We start from the raw sequence: 16,720 nt of genomic DNA, 5'->3' as shown, positions 1-16,720 counted from the left end.
TACTGGAAGCCATAGAATATAATTAGTGCAATGATCAAGTCGCAGGTGTTTGGGGGAATTATTTCTATTGCCAGCTGTGCTTGGGGTGTTACAACTCTTGGAGGTGTTAAGGGCGTTGGGGAGTCTACTACTTCGGCAGTTTGTTTACCGTAAGATATGTGACACTGAAGAGGATCTTGAGCGACAGAAAAAACAGTTTGCTTACAGCTTTTGTTGAGAGATTTTGTTTGGTATGAACTGATGAAGAGAAGATTTATAAACACTCAGATATTTAATTGTATAAGATTTGTAACTACATCTGATGTACCGGAGACACCGGGGCTTTGCATCATGATACGTATATAATAACTACATCTCGGCCAAAATTTTCTTTAATAACATAACATAATAACAAACACAAAAATATATTGATACTAATTGAACTGATACCAAATAAAGACAAAATTTGATCAAAATTTGATCGTAATAACATATCTTTATTCAAATTGAAAAGTAACATAATAGTGAATAAACTAAAATATCAGTGATGAACCGTGAACGAATGTTCTGTATAGAAGACATGAAACTTACATGGAGAACTTCAGGAAAATATGACTTCTCCATGGCCATTTCCTCCACTGCTATCTCCTACTGATCTCATAGTAATGGAGAGAAGGGACAGCTAGTTTTCTGTCCTAGTGAAAAACTTACATCCTACACCTTAACTGAACATGTTCATGCTAGTAAGGCCGGGTTCACTTATCACAATCTCCATGTTGAACATCGTTAAAAACTTCTTTCAATTATGCATGCGTCAATTCATTAGCGTACATATCCATAAATCCGGCCTAGTATGCCTACAAAAACAAATATAAAGTTAACTGGTCGGATTCAAGAATACATGAGATTGAAGTGGGACGTAGTTATGTATAATGAATTTGACATGATCTAACTCACCATTTCACAATATACCTCTGATGTGGGCATGTGACATCTAATTATTAAAAGATTGGACTCCACATCTAATGCGGTTTGAAGTTTCACTTGCTGACTTTTCTATTGAGTTGTGTCGATGATGTACCACTGGAGAACATTTATTTATTTATTTTGCTATAGAAGTGCACACCATCTAGCATGTTGAAACAGTTGAAACATGTTTATTTAGATTTATCTTGAGTCTTATTTAGTTTCATTTAACGACTCAAGTCCGTCCAAAGTCTTTGTTAGTTCATGAACAATTCTTGAGTTTATAATGGTGTCTTCTCGTTATGTGTTTATCTCAAATGTTTCCCATTATCCTTAAACTGTTGTTTTACCTTTTCTCTCTCCATGGAGCATTTGAGCTAGGCTGCACAGTATGCCCAATTGCAATTAAGTACAACAAAAAATTTGTGGATGCTTTCTGGAACAGCAGGCAGTAAGTACCTACTTTAAGGGCACCATCTCAAAATAATATGTTGTTTGTATGGTTCCACTCCTATGAACTGAATTCCCATCAAAGTTCATTTCATCACCATCTTCGTCATCAGAAATATCTTTTGTATACAATTTCATATTTCCTATAGACAAAAACCCTGAGTTCTTCTTTGGTGGGGAGTTTTGCAGAATGAAATCTTCATTCTCTATCGATCTCTTAATTGGTTGAGTTGGCTGCTCCAAGCTAAACAGAGTATGCCCTCACATAACTTCTATATAGGACAATACAAAGACGCAAAACAAAATTCAGCACCAACTTTTCTGAGATTGAACATCACCCAGCAGTCAGGTCAGTTCAAAAAGTGAAGAATGATCCAAGAACGCAAACCTGCCAAAGAAATAAAGCTTACTCTTTGGCTGACTTGATAAAGCAAAAAAACATCTTCCATTAACTTCATCTACTATATATACATCTGTTTGCAAAGCTGTTTTTGGACAACTTCTTTCATGATGCCTATAGCTTTGTAGTTTCCTAGTGGCACTTTCAATGTCGATACATGGAATATAATTGTGCTTGCTTCTTACTCTACACATTTTCCAACTATAATGAGCTTGTGTATCAAACACAGGTCCCAACTTTTTCTTCCCCACCGTGGTTTTCAACCCAGCATTCTCATCTTCCGTGTACTCTGCAGCACTCTCTTCATTTATGGGATCTACATCCAAATCTTCTTATATATCTCCATTAGTAACCCCATCATGATCATCCACTACTTCTGTATCTTCTTTTAACTCATCTTCTCCTTCGTTTTCCCTTTCCAAATCCTCGTCTACTTCTTCTTCCTGCCCCAGTTGAGTAGCATTGGAAGCTAATACCTGGGGTTGTTTTAAATTAACTCCCTCTCCTTTTGGATTCCTCACTTTTTTTCTTGTCATTCTTGTGGTTGTTAACATGTACAGCCCCTTCGCCCTTTGTCTTATCCTTCTCTCTCAAATGAGATTCTACCTTCTTTTCTTTAGGCAATTGTTTCACAACTGTCTTGCCCTTCTCTCTTTTCTCATTTGCCGCAACAGGCTCCGTAATGTCACTAAAGCTACTTCTTTGAGAATTCAAAGACAACCAAGATGGAAAAAATGTCGACAACATGAAAATTAAACAAAGACCCAAAATAGTAACTGCTAACATTTTGACACAAAGCCCATACGGACGTTTCACTTGACGACTAAACTGCGCTATTCTACTCGTTATAGCCATTTCTAATTAACTACAATAAATATAGGTGGTAAAAAGCTGATCAAACTAACCTTACAAAAGATCTATACCCAGATTTGAAAAAGGCCATCATAAGCCAAATGGGACAAAACCCATCAAGAATGAGGTACATGATTCAAGATTATTTTTCAATAAATAACAATACTTTGAAGACCCATCGTGATTTCCATCTAAACCAAATGCAGAAAAGTGGTGTAAGCTGCTACAATAACTTTATTTTAATTAGTTACTTTTTGAGAAAATATTACTTCGAAAGAATACAACCCACCTGCTCAGTTGAAAGCAGGTGTTAAACATGGTTACCCAAGCAAAAAAAAGACTTTCTTCTCGAGACCATAAGTCCATAACCTTACGTACCTTTCAAGCTGTTTGAGTTCTTTGCACTGTATTGATTGACAGAGATTGAAGTCTTCGTAGTCTATATGTGTACATATATGTGATGTTGATATACAATTTGCAATGATGTACATATATGTGGCCAGTAATAAGATACGACTTTCTAATTGATGTTTGTCGAAAAAATAAAAAAGAAGATAATAGAGAGATGGGTAAGAAAGCGATGAAGAAATTACCAAGGCTGAAGATATTGATAGGTACCCAGAGGACGAACTGTCGCAAATCCAGCAGATTGTAGCCAACTTGAGAACAATATGAGACGTCCTCCGTGCTTGTAGTAGAGTTTTTGCACTATAGGGCCTCCTATGAAGCCAACTGCAAGAAACGTGGTGTATGTCAGAAGGGTAATCCACCATTTCAAGTTTTTTGTTGCAAACACATTGGCAATCGCCTCAATTAACAGCCTCAATTTTCTCATGACTATAGTCGTTAATATGGAGTGAATGAAACAGGGCTAATGGTTTTATACATAATCACAGAACTGAGATAACAAAAAAGGTTTTGATTAAAGTGTGAAGTCCATGACTTACCTTTGCTAGCTACTGCTGTAGCTGTATTGCATGTTCCATCCATATCTCCACAAGAAAAAAATTCAACCAGGGATTGGATATCAAAGTGAAAAAGGGTTCATAATTAGGCCCTTAACAAATTAATTTGGATCTCTGATTTATTGCTGGCATTAGACAATGCATTTTTGTCTCACAATCGCCATAGTCAATAAAGATATATATATTGGCGGCAAAGAATTACAATGAACAAAGTATATTTCAAAATACGTACGGTTTTTATACAGAAAACTGAACAACAGTTTGACTGCAACAATTTTTCACTTTGGGTGGTGAATCTTGGAGAGAGTTGGAGCATGTTCCATATCCTCCTCGCCTTGGGCCTGTTTACTGTAATGGAGTTTTATATTGGTCAGCGGGACTCAAAACTGGACCGTATTTTGTTCTTTCCTTCGACCTTGAGACTGAAGAATTCCAAAAAAGGAGGGTTTTTCCTACTGGTACCACCTATGATAGAATTGTGGGGGTTAAGTATCTCGTTGTACTCGGAGAGAATGTATCTTTGGTGCGAGATCTCCCACCAGATTATCTGGAAGTGTGGACACTGATGGATGAAAAGAATAACATTTGGGTCAAGAAATATCATCTTCGTAGAACTCGGTTTCAAGTTATCTGGGCTTTGGATGAATGGGGATCTATATGGGATGAGAACAATCAAGAAGAAAGATGGCACCATCGTGAAGAGACTTTATTCGTACAACGCAGAGTCTGAGAAATACACTGCCATTAAGCTTCCCTTCATGAAGAACAGGAATGCAGAAAACATTTTACCTTCCCTAGTTCTGAATCATGTTGGAAGTCTAATAGACCCTGTTCCTCTTGTATGGTTTTTGTCATGGTTGCTTTCATTCTTAAGGTCGGACTCACAGCATCGTGTTTAAGGTTTCTTTTTGTTTAAGAATGGAGAAGGAAGAGATAAGTTTTACTACTTAGTTCTCACTTTTTCAGGATTCCTTTTTTTTTAAGAAAAGAGATAAGATTTAAGAAAGAAGTTTTTATCTATTTTAGGTTATCCCCGAACAATTGAAATCACCAAAATAGAGCGTAGAATTGATTTTTAAGGTAAAATCTGATGTGTCGTATATGAGAGAAAAAAGGGGGGCTGACGTGGGTCACTGGGAGCATTCTCAACTACTCAGTATTAATGGTCTTTGATTGCTGGACTTTTCAGAATCCTATCTAACCAGTGAACACATTTTTTTCTCTCGTGTTTCTCGTTATATAGAAATACTTACCGGACATGAATGTAAGCACCTCGTTCATAGTTCATTATTTAGTAATACATCCTCAAACTATTGTAAGCCATTTCATTCTTATTTATTCTCATCTTTATTTGCAAAAAAATAACAAATTGACTGAAATAAACGTCAAATGTAGTTTTTTTATTTTTATGATTATTGACCGTTATTGATGATGATGCATCAAGTTTCAAATAATTTAGAGCATCTTCAATCTAGACACCGGCTGAAATATCAACACCAAATATTTGAAAATTTGATAAAAATCTTGGTTCACCCATCATTCATCAACATCAGATATATATTCAAGTGAGCGGAGCGAACGATTTTGGGCCGGATGGGGTAGGTGGCCCAAAACGTTGCTTGGTTGGTTTATGTCTGTCCTCAACTTCTCTCTCATTTCTCATTTCTACGCGATAATAACACTCTCATCTCTTTCTCCTCAGTCAATCACTCCTCTATTATTCCTCCTCCACTCAATCAATCGTGATAATTCTCCCTAATGACACGTCTCTCCATAATTTCAACCAAATAAACTGAACACGGCATCGATGTGTGGAAATAAGAAATTGGAGAAGAACAAAATAATGATTGATTTTTGAATCCCATCTCAAATCTCTCTAATACCCATTGAGCTCAAAAACAGCTTACCATCTTCCACTCTTTGTAGATGAAAAAGTGTTTGGTCAAACTAAAGGTACGCTTTTTTTTTTTCCAATGTCGGTTTCTTGAGTTGGACAAATGAAGCTTCATTTGAAATGGTGTTGTTCGAATATATAATTTTGTTGTTTTTTAATCAAAGTTAATGATTGGAATAATTCGTTATTGGGCAGTTGTTGTCGTTGTGCTTTTTTGTCTCGTTGGAGTGTTGGACGCAAGTGCTGGTGACTCAGTGAGTATTCTTTAATATTTAGCTTGTGTTTGTCAATTGTAATATTGAGTTGGAGTAACATTGACCAATTAATGCACTTAGAGACGGTAGAAGGAATAAATCTTGTAGTAGACACATCTGCTAGTTGATGAGGGAATCAGCTTTGCACTCAAAGATTGATGAGATTTCGAAGTTTCGATAATGTTTAAAATTTTTAATGTTGGAATTAAGGTTTTGTGAAGGTTTATGTTGAATGATTAATTTGATTAGCAAGTTTGAGAATGTCAATTGTTTGGTGTTCGTGAGTCTCTCTCGTTTTTTCTTCCTCCTAGTACCCTTTCTCCTTCACCCAACTCTCTCTCTAGCTCCGCTCACTCCCTACTGCCACACAGTATACTAGTAATACCAAATGGGCCATAATTTTCATGATTTATTAATTTTTCTGAATATCCAAATATATATTATATGGCCACGTCATCATAATGTGTGCGAACTCACAGCCTAAAGCCCTAACACAACACAGAACTATAAGCCCCCTCCTCAAAACTCTGTTTTCGTTCACAGCAGCAGCAGCTTCGTGTTGTGTGGAATAATAATAAAAATGGGGAAGTCGTCGAAGAAGAGTTCGCGAAAGGGAAAGAAAGCATGGAGAGCAAACATAAGCACTGCTGACGTGGAAGACTACTTCGAGAAATCAACTAAAGATGCATTGACTGGTGGTTCTCTTGCTTCTGCACCCGACGACTCTCTTTTCTTCCTCGACAAATCCACTGGTATTATCTTTTTACTTTGTTTAGTGTTACATAAATTGTGGAAAGAATGAATCTTTATTATGGGCAACTTGTTTTTTATATTGTATTTTCTCGGTAGATTTATCGGTGAAGAGAAAAATCGACAAGAATAGGGACAAGATTCTCCATTGCGATAGATCGTTGCAGAAAAATCCATTTGTTGTACCTGTACCATCTTCAATCCTCAAGAAATCCAAGAAAGCACCGAAAGTGGTTGTTGAAACAACCAAAGATGTTTCTAAGGTAAGAGAGTAATTATTTACTTAGAGGAGGTTGTTGATTTATGTTCTAAAGCAGCCGTTTCTTGACATTCAACAGGATCAAGTATCTGGAATGGTTGACTTGTGGGATACTAAAGGTATCATCTTAATAACCATTTTTTCATTTTATCTTATACGTGGTCCTAGTTTTTCGCATGTTTGTTTCTCTGTGATTACAAGGTCTGAGTGAGATTCTTTTTCTTGCAGATGAAGAAAATGATGTCAAGGCCGTAAAGGTATGATGTCATCATTTTTGTCAAGTTCTAATGGTTTAGTTACTCTCTCGCTGCCACACGGTGTGTGTGTGTGTGAAGAGATCAGAAAAATTTAAACTATTTTGAAACATGTTACTCAAAGGGCAATGTGTATTTTTATTTCTCTTGGGTGGTAGTTTAGTGCTGTAGTTGTAGGGTTTCTCTATTTTTAAAATATTGAAGAGATTTTGAGAATCTGTGGAGTATTATCTATGTTGATTGAAGTTTGTTTATTTACTAATTGAGAAATTTTGTACAGAAGTCCAAGCCATCCCTTATTCCGGCAGTTGAAGTCGAACCACCTGGATGCTCATTCAACCCTTCTTTTGAAGATCATCAGGTTTTTTTTTTCTATTTATTTATGGTCATAATTAGTCTTACTGTTTCTTAAGAAGAGTTAGTTTTACTATTTCCTATTTTAAAATCCAACTCTGAGTTTATTCAGGATTCACTGGCTTCTGCTGTTGCCGAGGAAATGCAAAAAGTCTACAAAAGTGAGTTGGGCCCACTACCAGTACCTCTAACCGTTCCTGGTGAAGTTGTGGACGAAGAAAGTGTAAGTCGGGGTTGTTCCGTCTTGATGATCAATTAAAACTTTCGTAAGGTTGAGAGAGTCGAGCAAAGGCTGATCTTGTCTTTGGTACACTTGAACTGGTTATTAAAAAGGTTTTAGCAAATGCACCAAGGCTTAAGCCTTAAGGTGTGCCTTAATGCTTTTATGGTTTTTAGGCCTATTGTGTTTCAATATTCGTTCTACTTTCCCCCCCCCTGTTCTGTTCCGTTTCTTTGACGACGCAGCCCATATTGGCATCTTTAAAGATTAAAAATTCCCTACTATATTGGCATCTTTAAAGATTAAAAATTCCCTACTAGTTTATGTTTTGAGCATCAAATTACCTCATTCTATTAGAAATGGCATAATTACATCATCAAAATCCATTTTTCCGCATTCTCTTTGTTATTATTTTAATTGAGGCTTGCCTCAAGCCTCACTGAGGCAGAGCGCCTTGAGACTTTGATGTGTGTTTTTTTCCCCCAATAACTGGTTAGTAATGCTAGATTTGTCTCTTCTACTTAAAGCTTCTTAACTTAAATGTTTTTTCAGTTTGAGTAGTTGGGGTTTATTGATATTAATGTATGGTGTCCTGATATTTATCAACTGGAAAATAAAACTTGCCCGATGCCTGCATGGATTCACCTAGTCAACGTATTTGGCACTCACTAGTGGACATTAACACTAGTTTATGTGTTAGTGTTACAGTGATGTTATGTTTTTCTAGGTAGTATTTTATGCGCACAGATATTCATACGTGGCATTTCTTCCAGATGTACTTACTTGATGTGGATGACGAAAATGATGATGATTTGGATGAGAATTTGGAGAACACTGACACCGGAACTGAGAGGTTTGCTTTCTTCTTCTTTCCATTGTTTTTTGGCGTGGTCTTTGTTTAGTATTATAATATGAAAGTCCTTTGAGTTCTTGCTACTTTAATCTAAGGCATTATGAATGAATATATGATATATCCAGGGAGTACTTTTAAGGTATCTCCTTACTCTGAAGGTAATTTGAAATACCATTCTCTAAAAAGTAAATAGGGCCAATTCCCTTTAACACATGTCCTCCAACGTTTTAGGTCACAATATCCCTTCATATCTAATTAAATGACAAAGCTGACCTCATTTTACAATCTTCCTAAGTTTTGAGTGACAAAATGGCTGCCCATTTTCTCTTAAAAAGCTCTGTCAGTAACAAATGGTTGAGTAAACCTCCACCTGAAGGGGTGACCTTTGACCCTACTGGTTGATCAAAGAGGTGGTATCTTAGATTGCCTTCAAAGTATGGAGTGCTAACCAAAAGTTACTATATTGTAATTTACACATGAAAACACAAGGAACATACAAAATGAAGCTGTTATTGTAAAGAGTATACTCTTTACATAATCTAGATGAGAGTTAGATTATGAAATGGCTGCACTTCTAAGGAGAAGTTGCCTACATATCTAAAGTTAAGAAGATTGGAATCAAACCCCATTGTAGGTCATCTCCTGATGTAGGACAAGGTACTATTCCATATCAAGTGGATAGTGCAACTGTAGGGATAATGAAGACCATGTTGGCTATATATTGGAATGCTTGACTGTTATGAGCTTTGCTTTAATTCATTATTACATTTATTGCTAGCGTCTTTGGACGTCTTCTAGGTCCCTTGACAACAAGTCCTTAGTGTGTAGGACAGTAGGTCGCCTGAGTACAAGTCGTTAGTGTGTAGGTTGCATAAGTGTGTTAGGTGAGATTTGGAGATAGCATGTATTGTGTTTGGATTGGTGATTAGTATAATCTCCTTAAACAGCTCCTTTTCATTAGGTTGTTTGATTGAAAACGGCCTGACGAGAAATGGTTAATCGAGCTTGATGAAACAGGCAAACTCCTAGTTTAGTTATCAAGTTTAGACAAATTAGAGCATGTCTAGAGGAACAGATCCTTGTGTTTATGATCAGAGCATTGAATTTACCAATTCTTGTGATCATTATGGAGGTACAAACAGTTGGTGCTATGTAGGAATATTGGAGGTTTCAATCATTGTATGTTGTAGAAATGAACTTTAAAAGAGTTTCAATTCTGTTATCCATTATAGAGGTGTGAGTCAATTCATATCCCTTTATATGAACTAGATGTGAGTTTGAGAAAGAATTGGCTGCACTTCTTGGAAGGAATTGCCTACTTAACCGAGTCTGAGCAGACCAAAATCAAGTCAGGGTGTGGTTCATTGTCTTCATTTATAGAGATTCCATAGATGACTCTTGGTGCTTTGTATGGAAAGATTTTGTAACCACATGTATTGAGCCCGCCTCTTTGATGGGTTCGGTGCCCATTCCCTGAAAGACAACATGTATGGATTGGTTAACCTTTAGTCCAAAGAATAAAAAGGAAAAAGAAAAAGAGAATGAGAAAACCGAAGAGTCTGTCTCGGAAATCTCTCCATCATCACGATTTAGAAGGTTAAAGGGTTTTGAATCATAAAAGTAATGGCTGTGTGTTGTTGGCTTCAATCGATAAAGACGAAAACTACTACTCTCTCGTGTCTGATTGAAATCTTGCTTTATAATACCCCTCAGTCCTTCAATAAATTTGATTGTGTTAATTGATGGTAGTGATGGGGTTGGTGGGGTGGTAGTGAATGATAAAGGGACCTTTTGATAAAGAAAACAGAAAAGTGACTATAGAGGGAAATGAAGAACACTTGTTATTGAGCAGATAGAGGTAATTTCAGTAACGGGATTTTAATCTAGTTGCACAATATCATGAACACTGGATAATGTCATTAACAAGTTTGTCTTAACATTGTCTTTCTCTTTCCCCATTCATCTGAAAAGGATAATAAAGATGTAGTTGCAATGTTGACAAAGGTTTACAAATAAAAGTGATGAACCAAAAGAAAGAAGTAATGAACCAGCACAAAAAGGACTTGCGTAAAAGTAAAATGAGAGAAAATTAGACTATAATAGTGCACCCTATGTTGTTATTTCTCATCAGAATATGTTGTCGCTAGTATTCTTTAAGAAATAAAGGATCTTTTGAAAGGAATAGCATTAGATTATACGTAGCAGTAATGGTAGTTAAAGGCTTTTTAAAGTTGGAACCTAAGCAACAAAACTGAATTAGTTCTTCCTTTAGTTCAGGTCTTAAACGATTCAAGTTGCATAGATTAGCAACCAGCAGGAAGGTTTCAATGGTTCAAATGCACCAAGGACTACATCTGACTGGAGTCACGGAAGTTCTCAATTTCATAGTTTATCCTATGAATTGATATGTAAGAATTTACGCCTGATATTGTAAGAGCAAGTGATAAACTAGGCATATAACCTTTACAAAAGAAAATTACCCAATAACAAAAGCAACACGAAAAACTTATCTGATGATAGGATTTCAGCACGTAGTTTCGTGTCGGTACTTCTCCGTGCTGCTAAGTATCGTGTAACATGAATTGCAGAGTGTAACTGTAGGAATATTGAATACCAGGTTGGCTATATATTGGAATGCTCGACTGTTATGATCTTTGATTTAATTGATTAGAACATTTACTTTTATTTCTTTTCATCGTTTCATTTATTGCTGGTGTCTTTTTGGACATCTTGGACATACGTCTTCTAGGTCCCTTGACTATAGGTCCTTAGTGTGAAGGAGAGTAGGTCGCCTGAGTACAAGTCGTTGGTGTGTAGGTTGCATACGCATGTTAGGGGAGATTTGTGGATGATGACACATGTTGTTTGGGATTGGTAATTGGTATTATCTCCTTGCAATTGTGAAATCAATATTATTAAGCAATTTAAATTTGTATTAGAATTTTAGTTCATTACTAATGTGACCTATGGATAGTGTGGACATTGGAATCCATGATTCAAATATGTCCTAAAATCAGTTGCATAGTAACAAAATAACAGTCTAGTTAGGGTACACTGACGCCCCTCTTGGACGATGCCGGACTTGACCTTGCTTTGAACTGAACAGTTGGCCCAAGCACTTATGAACAGTTGTGATACAGCTTCGTTTTAGTACTTAGAGGACAAAAAAGGACATTTTAGCTAATTGTGTCGTGCTTTAAACACACTAGACATATCATTCCTTTTTCTGTTGCAAAAATATGGTGATGTCTGAGTTTATCCAGCTGATCATTGTGTTAAATCTTGAGAGTTTTGGTACTACTGTGGTTCCCTGTATAAGAATATATACCACATGTTGACCAAGAAAATGTGTGTCATTCTACAGGCCTTCTAAAAGAAAGAGAGTTACTCGAGTAGAGCTAAACAAGAGAATCAGACGCAAAGAAAAGCTGAAGACAGAAACAGAAGCAAAGAAGATAGAAAAACTATCTAAAGAGATTGACAGGTATAACATTGTTCGAATCTCGAAAGGTAATACTTTGTTTGAAAATTGTACTTACGTTTCTTATGGTGTTATTCTTATAGCTTACCAGATATATTAGAAGAAATAGCCAAGGATGACGAGGAGAAGCAAAAAAGACATGTCAGGCGTGCTACAACTAAGCAAGAAAGACTTAAATCCGGCCCACCTCGATTGGGGAGACAAAAGTAATTAGCATTTAACTTTTAAAATTCCCTATACTTTGGTCATCTTATAGTTTTGCTTGTATTGACTGAAAGGGAGTAGATGGTCTCACCCAAAGTGCTGTGATACAGAATTGGCTCGCCCACCATAAGGGGTGTAATTGAAGAGTCTAGTCAATATCAGAAAATTTTGTTGAGCACAGTTCTTTTCGTTTCTTTCTATTTCCAATGGAACTCGTCATACCTTTGTAATGTAGTTAGTTTTGTAATCTAAATGACTAAGAAACTAATTTACTGTTTGATGTATAGGTAGTAAGTAGTATCTCACTTCGTCATATTCCTTCAAACAATAAATTAACTGCGTCAAGTTCTCCTTTTCAGATTCGTACCTGCGCCTTCTCAGGTCCTATTATCTGAAGAAATAACTGGATCTCTCCGTAAGCTAAAGGTTTGTTCATCTTTTTCATTACCACACTTGTACATGGTCATATCAGTCATTGATTTATAGTTTATGCATAAAACCTGAAATATATCCTATTTTTTGTGTTAGGGTTGTTGCACTCTAACAAGAGATCGATTCAAGAGCCTTCAGAAACGAGGATTAATTGTTCCTGGAACAAAGCGCAAAAGGTATGTGGAGTCCTCTTTCTTCTTTTGACGATTCTTGTTAATCGTCCAGTAAATCCACTTATTAGTAGTTGACGGGCTTGTCTTTTGGTCCAGTCTTTGGGTAGTTCACCCTTGAATGATATGGAATCAGTCATTCACCCAGTAAATACACTTAGTGCACAGGTGCCCGTCTAGTTATTATGTGCATATGTACTATGTAATAACATCCTTGTTTTGGAGCTTGCACAGGAGATAGTTTGTGTATTTGCTTCTGTGACGGAGCTTGTGGACTGGGTTTGGGCAGCTGACACAGGAAGAAAGCTATACAGGTGTCACCGAAGAGCTGAAAGGCTTGATCCCCATGGCCCAGTAGATTTTGGTCGTATTTTCTCATTTAACCAGTTATCGTTATTAGGACAAGTTGCGGTTCTGTATTTATTCTGAAACTTCCCAATTAGTTTGTAGCCCTTATGAATCAATGGAGTATTGATGGAATCTACTTATCTACTGAATCATATATGACATTAATGTTCGCAGTTTGCACTTATTTTTTACAACTGGTATGCGTGAACTATGTATGAGTAGACAATTGTAGATTGGAGAAAAGGAATTGATTGGAATTGGTAAAAGGAATTGATTGGAGAAAATCTGAGTGAAAAGTGTAGAACTGTAGATGCTCCTTCATACTTGCTAAGTGCTAACAGAAATTTATTGGAGAAACTGAGTGAAAAGTCCATATCTTGCCTTGTGCTCAATTGCGAGTCTTGGGAAATATCTGTAATTTAAATTGAAGTGTTTTCACGTCCTACCAATTTGCTCTCTAGGGGAACTCTGGGTCGGTTTCCAAATCCCTCACGAAACTCAATTATCGTGCACTGTTATCTGCATGAAAACTATTTTGAAGTGGCTTTGCTTAGTGGGCGAAAAAAATTATTGACATGGTACATTGGTACTGAACTATAGTGGAACTGTATTATTTTTTCAAATATTGATAATATGGGTATTTATTATCAGAAAATTAGTTTAAGAGTCTTTTAAGAATATTTTGGACTCCTAAGATAGGCATAATATTTTTAGTTTTTATATCCAAATTTGACACATGTTTAACTATTTTTTGAAGCAATTGACAAAAATACCCTATTTAATTATTTGCAACTACTTCTACAATATGTGAAACAACGAGATTTCATCTCTTAAAAAATTCATAAATTTTAAATGTATTTAAGTTATTTTGAAACTCAACTTTTTAAAATATCTTATCTTATATATAAAGCTGATACCAGATTTCCCAATTAGTTCTCGTATTCCCGGTTTTAACACAAAGTTTTTAATGAGAAGGGTACCGGAAAGTTAGACAGCCACTTTATTTTTGCTCTTCGCTGAAAGGGTAAATTGGTAAACATGCTTCACCCTATAAACCCCTTAAATTACAACCGCGAAAAAAAACCGAACAGACATACTCTTTCATTCGCTCCTTAAATCAACGGAAACAAATAACTGCTAACCACGATTTATTTTCAACGTTTTCTCATCATCGACCCAACTCTCCTCTCCTCATCATTTGGTTTTGTTTGTTTGATTTCAGGGAAGAGTTTAGGAAGACATATAAAGAGAAGTTTCCACTAACAAATCTGTTGCTGTTGTAAGATCTACAACTTCTCTACGCTAATTTTCAAGTTTTGAAACATGAAATAAGTTTGATTCGTTTTTTTTTCTTTTTGTGTTGAAATTTGTAAAGGTTGGTAAAGCTGGTGGTTAGAAATGGAAGTCTTTGTCTGATGCTGTAAGTTATTTCATCTAAAAAACGTTGTAAGATTCAGTTGTTGTTAAAATTAGGTTGAAACTGATTATTGTATACTTTTGTGTTTGGTATATTTGAAGGAGAAGGGTCCTTATGTGGCAAAAGCAACGAAAAGGAAGACATTATACCAAGATTCTTCAGGCTTATAATGACAAACTGGTATTTTAACTTCTCTGTCAAGTGTTTTTGTTGAATGTGAAGTAAAATTTATTGATGAGTCATACTGTTTTATGGAAATCTATATTGCAATTCTTATGATAGTCAATTTGATCATGTTTTTGAATTGCTGTTACTATTCATGTACTTTTGGAGTCAAATTGATTAAATTGTTGTCAAGTGTTAGTGAGATTTGACAATGATTTGTTTCTGGTCAAGGGTTTGAGAACTGTGAACTCTTATACTGATTCATGTGTTTTTGTTGGGGGGTAATTAGGCAAATGGTGGTGATGAGGAAGATGACTGTGATAAGTCAATGATGATGATCATGAGGAAGCAAGTGGAGAGGTTAGTTTTTTCTGTGAGACCTTAAAGTAGTTTGATTTAACTTTGATTGACTGATCTGTTTATGCAATTTTTCTGTTTTGCAGGAAGGAGATAAAGAATAAAGAGTTATATATACAACTAAAGTCAGAAAGTTAGATTGGAAATATCTCTGTAGACTCGTAGTCTATTATGAAATATTAGGCGGGGTAGAAGTTTTCATTTTATTGAACAGATTTGTTTTGTTAATGGATAGTAGTTGTTTATGTTCCTAATTTTTTCAAATCATTGTATCACTGTTTTCACCGTCAATAAGTTTTGCCACACACTACCCTGTTTTTTAATTGTATGAATTTTCTGGAGCACTTATACCCTTTATTTCATTTGTCTTCGTGCCAAAAGTTTGATTGGATCGGGCGCTGAACACGTTGAACTTCGCCATAGAATCGAGAAGATTAATGAACTCGCCATAGTCTATAGTTTTGCATTCAATTTGAATTTTTTGTTTTCAGACACGCCATATATATTGTTTTGTGGTTCCTACTATCAGGGTGTTGGCCACATTTACGAAGTTTGAAGAGTTGCAGCCATTGGATGAGTTCTCTACGCCTCCTTTAAGTCCTCGTCTTGCTTGTGCAATGAAAGCCCTAAGTGATGATGCAGCCACGTGAGTTCATCATGGCTGTAATGGATAAAAGCCCCTATGAATTGTTGAAGTTTGTTCAATTTGGAAGCCTCAATCTATGAATTGTTGATTTAGTTTATAGAATTAATTGTTTAGTGTAGTTATTGGTTGTTATCTATTAGTTTGCTTAATAATATGATTGCATTTTCTTCCAGCAGGATCTCTATATCAGTATTGGTTGGCCTCTATACTGAAAAGATGGACATGCATATGAGGTAATTTCTTAGACCATGCTCACCTTAAAGTCACGTTGTTGACTGAATTGCAATTTGTTTAAGCGTTATTGTTTAACCAGGCATTCAGGTTAATCGTGAATGATCCTGACTCCATTTTAAACTCACTTACACGCGAGATTAAGGCAGTTGATCCAGATGGGAAGGAGGTAACTACAATTCGCACCGCTCATTATTTGGTAGTAGAAGGTATTCTGTTTGTGTTTAACTTATCAATTGCTCACTATACAAGTGACTAAGTTGGTACCCGCTGTGTCAGATGAGATTAAAGATGCTCTTTTAATCTACATTAGGAGGCGCATGACCCTATAGCCGCTGAAAATACAAGCAGACATTGAAATGAAATGTTTTCAGATGGATGGGGTTCTTCACATCAAGGTCATGATCTCATACTGTTGTCTTTAATTCGTTTCATTTCTTTTGCTAATATGATTTGGTTAGCTTATTTGCCCAAATTTAAGTTGTTGTAGCCGTAATCGTCCATTCTTCTCCATTTTGTTTGCCATGCGGAAAATTTGAATCTATTTGGAAATGAGGATTGTCTGTCAAGATGAAATTTGTGGCTCCCAATCGTATGCCCCTTACAACACGGACTCTTGACAAGGTATGCACTACTATTGGCCTTGATTTTTTTTATGTGAATGCCATATACTGTTTACCAGTTTCCTTTATGAGGTGTTTCATACTTTCATGTACGGTTGGACATGTAAGCAATGTATATTTTGATCAAATGAGAATTGTTACTTATAGTGTTTTTGTAATTGAAAATTTGGTATTAAGTAACTAAAAACTAATATTA

The 16,720-nt window shown here is 36.0% G+C and overlaps 1 protein-coding gene and 3 long non-coding RNA genes across 5 annotated transcripts; 3 read left to right on the top strand and 1 right to left on the bottom strand.

Moving 5' to 3' along the window:
* Positions 1-444: 444 nt before the first annotated feature.
* On the bottom strand, positions 445-1,074 carry LOC147483601 (uncharacterized). The gene is made up of 2 exons (XR_015204602.1): positions 937-1,074; positions 445-836 (listed from the first exon to the last, which is right to left on the bottom strand). It is a non-coding gene; the product is annotated as an uncharacterized LOC147483601 (long non-coding RNA).
* A 5,157-nt stretch (positions 1,075-6,231) lies between these two features.
* On the top strand, positions 6,232-13,261 carry LOC147483600 (ribosome biogenesis protein NOP53-like). The gene is made up of 12 exons (XM_086578060.1): positions 6,232-6,512; positions 6,610-6,773; positions 6,849-6,888; positions 6,998-7,026; positions 7,304-7,384; positions 7,490-7,600; positions 8,371-8,450; positions 11,815-11,934; positions 12,015-12,137; positions 12,495-12,561; positions 12,664-12,743; positions 12,972-13,261. The coding sequence occupies exons 1-12, from the start codon at positions 6,341-6,343 to the stop codon at positions 12,976-12,978; spliced, it is 1,074 nt and encodes a 357-aa protein (XP_086434186.1). The 5' UTR covers positions 6,232-6,340; the 3' UTR covers positions 12,979-13,261.
* Positions 13,262-14,157: 896 nt separating this feature from the next.
* On the top strand, positions 14,158-15,064 carry LOC147483599 (uncharacterized). Its single transcript, XR_015205070.1, has 4 exons — positions 14,158-14,364; positions 14,461-14,505; positions 14,604-14,682; positions 14,957-15,064. It is a non-coding gene; the product is annotated as an uncharacterized LOC147483599 (long non-coding RNA).
* A 616-nt stretch (positions 15,065-15,680) lies between these two features.
* LOC147483598 (uncharacterized) lies at positions 15,681-16,380 on the top strand. Of its 2 annotated transcripts, none has more exons than XR_015205735.1 (3): positions 15,681-15,903; positions 15,984-16,110; positions 16,215-16,380. It is a non-coding gene; the product is annotated as an uncharacterized LOC147483598 (long non-coding RNA). The 2 variants fall into 2 exon arrangements; XR_015205734.1 differs by having other exon boundaries at positions 16,181-16,380.
* Positions 16,381-16,720: the final 340 nt, after the last annotated feature.

This window comes from Coptis chinensis, chromosome 8 (assembly GCF_015680905.1).
Source record: "Coptis chinensis isolate HL-2020 chromosome 8, ASM1568090v1, whole genome shotgun sequence".
NCBI classification, from domain to species: domain Eukaryota; kingdom Viridiplantae; phylum Streptophyta; class Magnoliopsida; order Ranunculales; family Ranunculaceae; genus Coptis; species Coptis chinensis.
Note: the sequence above shows the minus strand (reverse complement) of the source record. Positions and strands in the feature narration are given on the sequence as shown.